Source organism: Adiantum capillus-veneris, chromosome 17, assembly GCF_014529385.1.
Source record: "Adiantum capillus-veneris isolate H3 chromosome 17, ASM1452938v2, whole genome shotgun sequence".
Classification (NCBI taxonomy): Eukaryota; Viridiplantae; Streptophyta; class Polypodiopsida; order Polypodiales; family Pteridaceae; genus Adiantum; species Adiantum capillus-veneris.
In genome coordinates, this window is record NC_140947.1 from 28837482 (window position 1) to 28851247 (window position 13766).

The 13766-nt window shown below is 46.1% G+C and overlaps 1 protein-coding gene across 1 annotated transcript in view; it reads left to right on the forward strand.

Moving 5' to 3' along the window:
* Nucleotides 1–3747: 3747 nt before the first annotated feature.
* Nucleotides 3748–13766, forward strand: part of LOC147436983 (NAD(P)-linked oxidoreductase superfamily protein) — a 107758-nt gene continuing 97739 nt past the window's right edge. Inside the window, exon 1 of the mRNA XM_086486387.1 lies at nucleotides 3748–4100. Coding sequence (XP_086342513.1) covers nucleotides 3806–4100 — 295 coding nt within the window. The 5' untranslated portion in view covers nucleotides 3748–3805. The remainder of the gene's footprint in view (nucleotides 4101–13766) is intronic.

Sequence of the window (13766 nt, forward strand, 5' to 3'; positions counted from 1 at the left end):
TTTGCAACCAACCATAAGAACTTAAAGTGGGTCTTCACTCAATTGACCTTGAGTATGCGACAAAGACAATGGGTTCAGCTTTATAAGAATACAAGTTGATATTATCTATCGCCAAGGGAAGGAAAATTCGATTGTGGATTCTCTTTGTCAAAAACCCTTTTTGAGTTTCATATCTATATCCAACAACCCTATCATTGAAAGAACAAAGGAAGCTGCATTATTAGATATGAACTATCAAATGGAGCTTACCCATGTCTAGATCAATGGAGAATCAATGAATATACCATCAATGTAGTACTTCACATATGATATCATTATCTTTATTATAGACATATATTATATGTACAAAAAGGATTCTAACCTAAGGAAGGCTATCTAGGAGTTAAACCTCTTTGTTGTATCTATCTACAAAACAAATGCTGGGCTCAACTTAAATTTTTTGTCTTCCTTAGCTTAACCATGTGTAGAATAAGCATATCATGGTATATCTAGAACTAGTTAAGTGTGCATGAAAGTGGGTGTGTTATAGATGCATGCATCACTGATTAGAGGATGAATTCTTCTTTTCTTTTTGAGATTTTGGTTACCTTAGTTGCCTCCCCCTATTGTTAGTAATCCTCCCAACACGTCCCCCTTCTTAATCACTTACAAGTGGTGTGTGAAGCATGGTTTTTTTTTTCAATTCTGGTTGTGTGTGCACTAAGACGTCTTCCTAGGTGGATAGATGCATAATCCTATGCACAAGGATTATATCCTTACTTCTTTTCCTATTTGTTAGTTGGTAGATTTTCTTGTTTTGTGATTAACATCCAAGTGATTACGATTTATTCTAGTATTAACCCCTTGTTTACCTTTTTTGTGTACTACACGAGAGATGGCCCCACCAAAAACGAATGTGTGAACCTTACCTGCATCTCCTGAGAATCTTAACCCATGCTACAAGCGAGCGAGTTGCAACTGGCTATCCTCAATTGTAGGCTGTTGTTGCACCACCACATCAACTCTTGCATTGTTAGTGTAACATTTAATGGCCTAATAACTTATGTGTAGCGGAAATTAGCATGAACATAGTGGGCATTTCATTAGAATAGATTCCTAATGAGAATTACAAGAGTGCTTGGGTGGAGAGAGCAACAAAAAGCATAAAATCTAGTTAGATAGCATCGACAATACTTTCAAAAGAGAGAGAAATTAAGCTATTGACAACAGTTGAGGACCGGATTTTCATGGAGCCGGTCCCCCCTCCAAAAGGCTTTGTATTATGGTTTCTCCCATCAAGAGAGACATTGTACAATACAATTCTTTGTGTTCCTTCAAGACTAGCTAGTGCAATGAAGATGGAAACTTCATGCACTAAGCAAAACACTTAACAAACACAACTTGAATTATCCCCGTTCTCAGACCCAAGACCTCACACACCTTCGAATATGGTGAGAGCTAGCAGGGTATGAGAGTAGATTGAGAGGAAGAAGGAGTATCTTACGAGAAAGATGTACATCTCCTCACATAATCACTCATATGTAGCATAGATTAGCTTAGTAATTAGCTTGGTAGAGGAGATGAGCATGCATTGAAGCTTGGCTCTTAGTTGGATTTGCATCCACATGCCAAGAGAGTGTTGATGTAGGCTTCTATCTCACAAGCTTGGAGTAGGTGATGAGTTCTCCATTAAAGCTTGGGAAGAGATAGTCTTCTCTTTCTTCACACATGAGCTTGTGTGAGTGTGTGTGTGTGTGATAATGCCTTGCAAAAATCAGCCCCCTCTCTCTCTTGGGCGAGCCCTCTTGCTAATTGCTCTTGCTGAAGCCTCATTGGCCCTCCCCAAGTCAAGCCAATTACAATTAAGCAGCATAAGTGATAGCCTTCTGACATGTGTCCCCCTTTCCCCTTTTGTGAGAGCTTTAGGTAATTAAATAATTAAACTAAACTCTCATTGGACCCCTTTGCCTCCTGGCCAATAGGAATTAGGCAAGCCATGGGGCTCCTGAATGCTCATTGGACCCCTTGGGAGACTGCCCAATAGTCTTCTAGGAGACTTAATTCTCATTGGTTTCTTTTATTAAATGTTTTTAAATTAATTAAACTAGATTTACTCTAGCTTAATTCTCATTGGTCCACTTCAAGGGTCATCCAATAGAAATTGGGCACACCTTGTGGGCATCTGGCCTAGGGAGCTGACATGTGTCCCTCATTCCCTTTGTGTAAAGGGAGCCTGTGTGTGTGTGTGTGTGTGTGTGTGTGTGTGTGTGTGTGTGTGTGTGTGTGTGTGTGGCTTTCTCTCTCATCCCCTACCTTTAGGGCTCGCCCCCTCCCATGTAGGGATGTGCAAAGACTTTTAGGGCACACACAAAGCATCCAATTTTCCCTAGGGTTGACCTTTGGACACAACCTTTGAATTTTGGAACCTTAGCATTTTGGAAGTCTTAATGGGCTGAACCTTAGGGTCTTTTTAGCCCATTGTTGCACATGGCTCTTTTGCAGATGGCCCCCCCTTTGGATCCCTATTTTCCCTCCTTTGGATCCCTACTGTGGCCGGTCTGCTAGCTTAACCAATATTCTAGCTTTTTCTCCCTTGGCCTTCCCCACATTAAATGATCAGTTTAATATGAGAAAATCATTTAGGAGAATTAGATATTGATTATTATGACAGTTAGTACATGAGGTGACCTTAGTGAGAAAACTTAGGGATGTCCCAAAAACGGCCAAGAAATGTAATTTGCTTAATGAGGGACAAGCATGTGTTTTCCAAGTCAAGTTGAAAAGAGAAAGTAGTTTGATTTCAAGGTAAACCTATCTGAAAGGAATTCCTTGATAAGAAAGTTATTAATAGTGCACCTTATTGCCACGGTGAGCAAGTGTCCCTAGCGGTTAGCAAAAGGGGAAAGATGGAAAATAAGAAAACCTTTGCAAAGGCTTTGTTGGTTAAATAGAGAAAGTTTGCATGTAGTAGCAACAAACTTATAACTTTGGATGAGTCTTTAAGTTAAACTTTAAGACTATTTCATTAAATATTGTTTCAAAAAGAATTGTTTGGGTGATATTTAAAGGGTTGTATGAACGAAATACTAATAGAAACTTATGAAGAAACTCAGATTGTATATGTAAATTAGTGTGATAGTAATCTATAAAAAAGAGAATTGGATGAGTATGATGTGGAAAGTGAAAATTTAGTATCCAATTGGAACTATGTTTACGTACGGGTGGACCTAATTAATCAAGCTACAAAACTAATTGTTAGTTAAGGATAAAGTCTGCTAGGATGTCAGCTCCCATGACGTGGCTTGTAGTGTAGGACCCTAATAACCACAACCGTGAAGGATAGTTCCTCCCTCACTTATGTTGCTGCTTCTCTCAATCGGAGCGAGGTGTCGGCAATGGAGCCCAAGAACAAAGGAAGGCCTAACTATCAAGTTGCCCGGGCCCCCGAGTTGGGATCTTACAAACTAGCAACACAATAAAATGCAATGTATTGCGCAAACCGAGGTGCTCCAATCTCTCTCTCCTCACTCCCCTCGCCCCCCCCCCAAAAATACACACACACACACACACACACACACGCACATTCCAAAATTTTCTTGATTCATGTTGGTGTGCGCATGTCCTTCTTTCCCCCTCTCTCTGAATCTCATCATCTCTTACGCTAGGATCAGTGAGCAATAAGATGCCACGTTGCATGCTCAAAGAAAGCACCACGTGGCGAAGCCCTTTTCATCTTACAACTTGTAAGCCTAGTGTACAGCAGCTAAAGCCAGTGAGCAAACGAGAGAGAGAAACTTTAACGTCTTGGGACAGCGCGAGCAAGAGAATGGCGAGTCTAGTTTCAGAAGGGGCTGCTGCTCTCTTATCAAAAGGTGCTTTTCACCATCATCATCAGCATCAGTACAGTAGGAAGATGAAGACCCCCTCCGTCTCCCAGCGCTTCAGAGCTTCTTCGACCTCACCATCAACAGACACTCCGACCAGCAATTCCTCAACAGCAATTTTGCAAGCATCAGCTGACAAGGTAAGACTCGGAGCTTCAGATGTGGAGGTCACGAAGGTTGGTATTGGAGCATGGTCGTGGGGCGATACTTTCTACTGGAACAATGGGTCTTGGAACGGTATGTTGTACTCTTACTACTATGGGCATTACAACAAAAGAGCGCTCATTTGTTCATCAATACTATTTAGAGAGAGAGAGAGAGAGAGAGAGAGAGAGAGAGAGAGAGAGAGAGAGAGAGAGAGAGAGAGAGAGAAGATTTTACTAACTTCTTCGAAAGGCCGAGCTCGGTCTATGGGATGGAGCATAGCCTTACCTTCATTGTAACACAAGAGTTATAATGACCATGTTTGAAGTTGGAAGTCTTGCATTTAATTTATTGTTTGGATCCTGGTCGAATCTTGTAGCCATGAGGTCTATATGCTTGCCTTTTATTTCTTAGTGTCTTTGTATCTTTTTATACAAAAGCAACTATAGAGCTCATTGAAATGCTCACAAAAGGAAACTTTTGTTTTGGTCAAATTTTGGAAGAGCTACACATGTTAAGTTGGTATAGAGCACAGTGGTGCGGAACAAGAGTAGTAGAGACAATCTCAAGAGACCTCAAGCATTAATTCAATGAGTCTTGAACTCAACATCTACAGCATATGGGTGATACAAGAAAGGTATAAACAAAGTTGCGCGATGGGAGGTTGAGGGTTTTGCAAAGGCGTGTGATGGGAGGTTGAGGGCTTTGCAGCGGCGCAAAGGTGCTAAGTATTGCAATTTTAGGCTTCCAAGGTGGGTGCGGGTAGTTGCTCTGATTGGGGACGCGAGTGTTGGGTAGACGGTCTGCCGCTGCGTTGGCCTTGCCTCGGTTTGGGGTGGCGAGGGTGTAGCTGCCTTCTCTTGGTGCTCGCTGGGCTTTCAGGCGGTAGGTCATACTTTTTTCAGCAACTGGTATCCGGTGGTCACAACAATGAGTATCTTGTGAAAGTCCTTGCTTTTGAAGGCGTGGTACACTAGCGATTATAATCGTCTCTTTTTCCTTTGGCATCAAAGCTAGCTTGGTGGGGGGTCTTGTCCCATGTGATGGAGCAAGGTCTGCCTCTGGAATGTGAGCATTGGAGGGAGGAGCCCCCCATTATAGATATGGATGCAGCCGGGTTTGCAAGATTGGACTTTGTGTTTATGTCTGAAGGCAAAAAGCGTGGCACCGACACTTGCTCTTTCGCAAGGCTCCATGAGAAGGCCCTCAAGCCGGCCCCGTTTGGCGAGTGCACTGTGGCGGAGGAGATTTTGCATGGGATAAATGTGTTTTGTCAAAGCAAGAACGCTGATGGCGTCGGTGCAAGTCGAATTCAATCCTGACGTTGCTCTCCAAAGCCTGAAGATTTGCTGCGCTAAATCGGTAGTGTTGTATTTCATGGGCAAATGGTTGACGACCCAAGGTTTATGAGATTGGGCAACTGCCATGTTCAACAACGGGACAAGGTGTACCACTTTACAGCGGTGGGCAAGGGGTTTTATGTTACTGCGTGTACCTCGAAGAAGGTGGTTCAGGATCTGGTCTTAAGAGGGGGAGTTTGGGGTGCCTCGTCGTTTGCATATGTCATGCCGTGGATCCCGAAATTCTACCTAGATGAAGAGATCATGTGCTCTTGCCCAATGTGGGTCACTTTCAATATCCTCTTGATTTGGTTGCATGATTACGTACAATCCGTTGCCGCTAGATTGAGCCGGCTGCTCTTCATGCCGAAGCTGTAAAGGATGAAATCTGGTCTAGATATTACGGTGTGCATATTGTGGAACATGGACATACCCATTCCGAGGTTTGTGGATCTGAACATGGGATCCCAATGAACTCGTGGCCATGTGTCAATAGATCCAATTAAGCCACTCAATGGAAAGTTGCGAACTAGGCGCCTTAGAGGTGTGGAATGTATTTGTGACAGATTCAGAAGGGCATCATCTAGGAGAGAGGACTCACATTGATTGGACTAGATGGGATAATGGCCTAGTAGGTTCTCTCCTTCGTTGGTCTGATGTTTCCTTGGATGGTGCATAGGTGATTGGTGCTATCTAGGGGACCCGCCGAGGGGTTGTTGCCCATATGAGAGATTGATGAGGCTATTCTTGGTGACTTGCAATTGTACCCTCACTTGAGAGAATCGATAGTTGCTCATCACTAATTGGCTATCACATCAGGTTGGAGTTCCCAGGCGAGTTGCCACTTGATCAGCAGCTGGATGTGATTGGCAGCTTGTTAGAGCTTCTTAGAGGTGCTCTTGTGTTGACCTTGTCTTCACTACAGAGGAGGCACCACTCTAGAGATTGTGGCTATGGCAAGGAAAGCCCTTGTTTGAGTTGGACTGGTATCTTGGTGAGTGGGAGTGGTCTTCTTTGCAGGCTGATGGAGCCCCCCTTTCCTCTTTTTCTCACTCGGGAGGAGGCTCATCCTCTGAACACGACACCTGCCTCACCTTCCACGTTAGTTAAGAGGTATGGCAGGATCAACGCATCATGCCCTGGACCCTCGAGATCAGCTGGAGGATATGTTATTTTATGTGGATGATCACACATGCAGGATTGCCTGTTGACACTTGACTGCAGTCTATCATGATCCGGCTTGCTAGAGATGTAGTCTATAGCTTGAGTCTTTGAGGCATTGTTTTTGGATTTTTCCATATGCTTAGCTAGTGTGGAAGGCAATTTGTTGATTAGAGTGAGCATACATAATGTGTTAGCGACGTGGGGGCATTTACATGGATTTTGCAATTTCTAGGGTCAGACATCCTTTTTCAAGGCCTACTGACAAATCTAGTCTTCATGCTTACTTCCTTGGGATACAGATCCGACAATCTGCAAATGATTCTAGGTGCAAGCCATCAGTTGGACTTCTATTGACAGGACAGTTTTTACTATGGTTTGCTGTATCACTCTCTGGACCATGTGGAAGGCTCGTTGTGTACACATTTTTTTGGGCTCATAGTCTTTCCTTACATCCACCACTTTGACAGCCATTTGGAGTGAGCTACTGCATACTTTCTACCATTAGTGGGACACTTTTTCATGCTTCTCCAGGACAACGGAGCAACATAGACGCTCCTTTCTTCACAAATGGGCAAGATCTTGAGTTCTCTCTAGTGGAGACCATAGTCACATCACCTCAAATTATGCACCTCCGCTGTGGTTCGTTTTACACTCATCATAGAGAACACCTTGATATCTACATAGCCCTCACTTTGTTACCCCACTTTTGTACTTCCTCTAGGAGATAGATCATAGGCCTTTGAGAATCTCCAGAGGTCTCTTTTGTACATAGAATATACCCTCCTTCACACACACACACACAGAGAGAGAGAGAGAGAGAGAGAGAGAGAGAGAGAGAGAGAGAGAGAGAGAGAGAGAGAGAGAGAGAGAGAGAGAGAGAGAGAGAGAGAGAGAGAGAGAGAGAGAGAGAGAGAGAGAGAGAGAGAGAGAGAGAGAGAAATGAAATGAAATGAAATGTTATATTAACGTCTTCAAAAGGCCAAAATGACCTATGAGACCAATCAGTTACAAAATAGTGAATCTAATACCATGTCTGGGTACAAAAGAACTAGAAGTGGAACAAAATACTACTACTACTACTACAATCTAAAACTACGTGGGTGTAGCAGCTGATACAATAGATACCCGGTAAACTGGATGTAACAGTGTGTGAAACAAAGATGGAAGAAATGGTGAGGATCCATCCTCATCTGCACTCTGGATGTCGAGAGAGTATGGCTCGAATCTTCTGTTGTAGTCTCCGTCGATGCTGTGTAGCTCCTCTCCTCAGTCGTGGTCGTCTGTATCTCTGTAGCTCCAATGCTCGGTCGATGAGAGTGCCAGTAGTGGTCGAATGAGTGTGGGACGAGCTCTGCAGTGGTGGCTGCTCCTCTGGCTGTCCCATATCTAGTGAAAAGAAATCTGTAATGTGTCTCTGGGACTGCCTCTCTCTAGCTCTCCCCAGTAAAGTGTCTCTACACCTGTGTAACTCAAGTAGATATAGTCCAAGACATCTCTGATCCTCATAACTCATGACCCTAGATAGAGGACCAAAACCCTCTCTGAATAAGCAGTGGAAACGCCCCCGTATCTCATAGAACACTGTGCAATGACATATGTAGTGCAACTCTGTCTCTGGCTCTCTCTGGCATAATCGGCATATCCTGCTGGTATCCCTCTGAATCTACCAGTCTCAATCTCGAGCTGATGTGAGGATGTGCGTATCTGACCAATGGCACAACGCAAACCATGAGACATATGTGTGTCCATGTAGCTGGGTCGAATCACAAACCCATCTCCTGTGAGGTGGAGAAGATGCTCTCTATAGAAAGCCATCTTCGTGCTCAACTCCTGAGGCGGCTCTATCCATGTCCTCCTGGTGTTGAGCTGGATCAGGTCCTGACGAATGAGTCTAGTGATCTCCACCCGTGTAAGAGACAGCGAGGGTGCCTGAAGAGAATACTGGAACGGGGGCAATCTGTCCATGGTGAAGCCATGCGTCTGAAACCATGAAGTCGTCTGTGCATACCAGCATGAAGTGTCCCCCTGTAGAGCTAACTGTCTGGAAGACTCAAGGGCCAGTCTAGCATATCTGTCTCTAGTAGTATCCCATCGGCTGTGCACAAAGGACACTGATCTGGTAAGCGCCTCAATCTCCATGGGGGGGGTAGCTAGCTGTGCTCGAATGATTGCGTGAGGTACGGAGGCCTTGGCTCTAATCAATCGGGAGATCATAGATACCAAGGGCCTCTCCATACGTCTCCAACCATCCTGGCCTACAGAAGGTCCCCATACCTGTACCCCATACATCATAGCTGAGGCTACTAAAGTATCAAAGAGCCATAACTTTGTCCGAGGTTCCTGGAACTGAACCTGCGAACACATCCTCTCCAAGCCTCCCAAGGCCGCATAAGCTCTGGTCAGTCTAGTCTCTGCTGCTCTCCCCAAAGAAAACCTCGGCCCAGTGAAGACTATCCCAAGGTAAGTGTATGCATCTGTATACTCCACAATCTCTTGACCATACGTGAAGGTCGGTGCTGATCTCCTGATCCACTGCGGTGTGGTGTTAAACACCATGACCTTGGTTCTACCAAGGTTTACAGACAATCCACTATCCTCTGCAAAACTGTGTAATGCATCCAACTGTCGCTGCATACCCTCTGGTGACTCAGAGATCAAGAAAATATCATCAGCATATAACAACAATGGGATCCACGTCCCTGCCAGCTGGGCACCTCTATCACCCTCTCTGTCAATGTAATCAGACACCTCATCAACATACATACCAAATAGAGTAGGAGACAATGGGCAACCCTGTTTCACCCCGATAGTGGAGTGAACTAAGTCAGATATCCCCTCTGGGGTGCGTACATGTCCCATCACTGATCTGTATAAAGCCATAATCCCCCAAATCAACACTGTGGGCACCCCCATCTCCTGCAGTCTGCGCATCAGTCGAGCTCTCGGTACCATGTCAAATGCTTTGCGGAAATCCACAAAGCTACAATAAATCCGTCTCCCATGTGACCTGCCCTCCTCAATGATAGCTCTGAGTGTCAGAATATGGTCAAGAGTGGAGAAACCCCTCCTGAAACCTGCCTGTCCCTTTGCCCGTACACCCTCACCCTCTGCCCAGTTACTCAACTGCTGCTCAATAATGGATGCATACAATCGTGCGAGTGTGTGTCCAACCATAATAGTGCGGTAATTTCCAGGCTCTGTAGGATCACCTGCCTTGAATATAGGCACAATAGTAGACAACCTCCAAGTCTCAGGTAATCCCTCACACATGGCACGATTGAACAACACTGCAAGAACCTCCATCAGCATATCCCTAGCATGTATAAAGTGCTCCGCTACTAGACCGTCATGATCGTAAGCCCTCCTGGTCCTCATCTTGTCAATGGCTCTCTTTACCATCTCAGTGGTAAAGAAGGTGCTCGTAGGTGGACATGGCTCTGTAGGATCTGGAAGCGGATCCTGCCCAGGAACCGTATATAACGATGTCGCATATTGGCCCCACACATCAGGAGAAGTAATCACTGGGGGAGGGGAGTGCTCATGGAAGAGTCGCCATGCCTCGCCTGAGTCTACTCTCAAGAACAACTGATACAAGTCTCGCTCCATCTGGGCCAGGTAAGCTCGTTTCTTCTGTCGCACAAGGCGCCGGAAAGCAATCCGCGACTGTCTGTAGGTGATGACTCCTAAATGAAGATCCCTCTGAAGCTGGGCTCTCATCTCTCTGCACTCCTCATCATACCAACTATTCTGGGGCATGCTCCCAGAATGTCGCCTCCGATCGAGTTGAGTGTGTGGGTATGCCTCTGATGCTGCATCATGTAGTGTCTCAGTCAGTAAAGTAGTGCACTCCTCTACTGAGAGGCCTGGAGCAACTGTGCATAGACGATCCCAGATCGCCTCTGTATAAACCGAGTCAGTCTCTGGTGTAAATGTATAACGGGTGTGTGACCTGCCTCCTGATTTCTGGGCTGTACTAAACTGAAAAGATACGGACAGTGTCAAGAGAGCATGATCCACTGCTACGCCCACTGGTCTGGCTCCCACTGTGAAATCCTGAATACAAGGAATAAAGCTCGGCTGTGTCATAACATAGTCCACTGTACTGGCCCCATGTCTGTGTGTGGAGAGAGAGAGAGAGAGAGAGAGAGAGAGAGAGAGAGAGAGAGAGAGAGAGAGAGAGAGAGAGAGAGAGAGAGAGATTTTATTATTGTCCTGGAGGTCAAATATGACCTATGGGACCAAAGTTACATGTAATGTAGTGTGTGTGTGGCTGATGAGTGATTCTTGATGCTTCAAAATTGTGTAATGATAGTCGCAATGGAGAGTTCACACTGTTGACAGGGAGAGGAAAGTGTGTAGGTCTAAGTCATGGCTAAAAATGTGAGCGAAGCAAGTTCGGATGTGACCAAAAACTGAGCACTCTAATAGCGTGTGGTACTTAGACTCTCGAACTTTCAAAGTTTATGTTATGCTCGTGATGCATGAAGCTTTCCATCAACATTGCATCACCTAGGTCACAAGGAACCAGTGTTACCAGGGAACGGACATTTCGGGCCTTGGAACGCCGGAACGGCGTTCCGGCCGGCTGGGATTTTCTGGAACGCGTCGGAACGGAACGGCGTTCCGGCTGGAAACTGTCACAGGAACGGGACGACCGGAACGGGCTGGAACGGGACGGAACGGACCGGAACGGCCGGAACTGCCCCAACGGCCATAAACGGCAGTTTTTGAAATTGAAAAAAATGACTGTTAGGCAGCCAACGGCCATTTTCAGCAGTCAAAAAAGTATATAATGCCCCCCTCCTCCCCCATTCTTCACACACTCATCAAGCCTCAAGGCCCATTCTCCCTTGCTTGAGCCTTGCTCTCAACTCTCAAGCCAAGCTCATTCTCCCTAGCTTGCTCTCAACTCTCAAGCCATAGTGTGGCGCCACGGCATGCCTCAAGGCTCAAGCTCTCAACCTCTCTCTCTCTTGGGCTAACTTCTAAGTTCTAACCCTCAACTTTCAAGGCTCAAGGCTCAAGCTCTCACGGAATCAAGCGGCAAGCCTCTCTCTCTCAATCCCTCTCTCTCTCTCTCAAAGTTCAAAATCAAGCTCTCTCTTTCACGGATAATCCATCATCCATGGCCTCTTCTTCTCGTTCAACCCCCTCCGTTCATGCGGGCAACACTCAAAAGGCGAAGGAATGGTCGTGGTGGGATGAAGTGACCTCGGAGGGCACCTTGTCGGCGGCGGGAGGTTCTCGTGCATGGGGATGCAAGCTATGCTCTTACACGCGGAAAGGGGGGCATGACAAAGTGAGGGCACACTTTCTTCGAGTGCCGGGACATGAGGTGAAATTTTGTGCCAACGTAACCATCGAGAAGAGGAAGGAGCTCGAGGAAAAGGATCGGCAATTCAACCATAAAGCCAAGCCGGCACGCAAAGGTATTGATCCAAAGACCCTCATTTTCCCTTCTTCCTCTCTACCCGGTGTAGGTGTTGGTGCATCTTCAAAAGGTCCAATTCGTCGCCAAAAGACCCTTACCACCTCTTGGGACCCAAAGAAGAAAGAAGAGGTGGATGCGGCCGTGGCCCGATTCTTCTATCACGACCATATCCCATTTGTCGCAGCGAGGTATGTACATTGTTTTATGATTCATCAATCTTCTCTCTCATTTCTTCCGTTATCGTCGTTTCCACTTTTTTGATACTAACCTCTTCTATGTTTGATCGAAATAGGTCGGAGTATTGGAAAGTCATGGTGCAACGGATAGGAGAGTATGGCACCGGCTATGTGCCGCCATCTTCAGAGGCTCTCCGAACCACCTTGCTCGATCGAGAGAAGGCTATCGTGGAGCAAGCAACCCTCAACATTCAGCGTCTTTGGGCAAAACATGGCGTTTCCCTCATTGCTGACGGGTGGAGCGATACAAGGAAGAGATCTATCCATGGTCTCGTCGCATACTCCAGTGGAGAGATGTACTTTGTGCACTCTCATGATGCCACTGAGAGTGGCAAGTCCGCCGATGTCCTCTCTGCAGAGTGGACAACGGCCATAGAAACCATCGGTGAGCAACACGTGGTGGCCTTTGTCACAGATGGGGAGGCATCAAACAGGGCAGCAACAGCTATCATAGATGGCCACTATCCGCATGTGACAGTGTGCTTTTGCATGGCACACTGCTTGAACAACCTTCTGAAAGACATCGGCAAGCTAGACTGGATTGCTCCAGTCATTGCTGATGCAGTGAAGATGGTTACTTTCATCAACAATCACAACTTGGTTCGGAGTGAGTACCTCAAGAGGTCGGGCGGCAAAGTGCTTCTAAAGTATTCAGATACCCGCTTCGCATTCAACTTTCTTCTTGTACGCAGGCTGTCTGAATGTCAAAATGCGGTCCGACAGGTCTTCATCAGTGATGAGTTCACCACCTCCCCCTATGCAAAGACAGTTGCAGGGATTTTGTGCAAGGATAAGGCAGAGAATCTTGAGTTCTGGAAGGAGCTCAAGAGTCTAGATGCACAGGTAAAACCGGTGGTTCATTTGCTTCGAGTTCTGGATGGCATGGATCCTTGCATTGGCAAGATTTATGAGGCAATGGACCGCATGATTGAGCAGCTTGCACAGCTTGAGCCGAACGCAGAGCGATATGAGGAGATCCATGCGCTTTGCAGCTCGAGGTGGAATTCATATGCCTCTCCTTTACACGGGGCAGCGTACATGGTGGATCCAGAGTTCCAAGGTGCAGGGCAAGAGACAGATAGGGAAGTCATGAACCAATTTACAGAGATCTTAAACAAGATGGTTCTAGACAGAGATGGGCGACGCATTGTCAGAGATCAGCTGAGACAGTACAGAGAGATGCGAGGGTCATTTGGCAGTCTAGATGCTCAGATTGATCGCAGGAAAATAGGTTCAGTGCTTTGGTGGGAGGACTATGGCTATGATGGCCCTGAGCTTCAGAGATTGGCGATCCGTATTCTCAGCCAGTCAGTTAGTACCTCATGCTTGGAGCAATTGTGGAGTACCTTTAGCCACATTGCTTCCAAGAAGAGGAATCGGCTTGGAGTGGAGAAGGCTAATGATCTTGTCTTCGTCAGCGCAAATTTGAAAATGCTTTGCAAGAGTACAGACAAACAGACAGATCCTTTTACACAGTGGGAGATGGAGCAAGAGGCTTCTCAGGCGGGTGGAGATGCACATCCACCAACACCAGGTACTTCATCTGTGGCTGAGATCGAGCCGGACCTAGACCTCGATGATGAGGAAT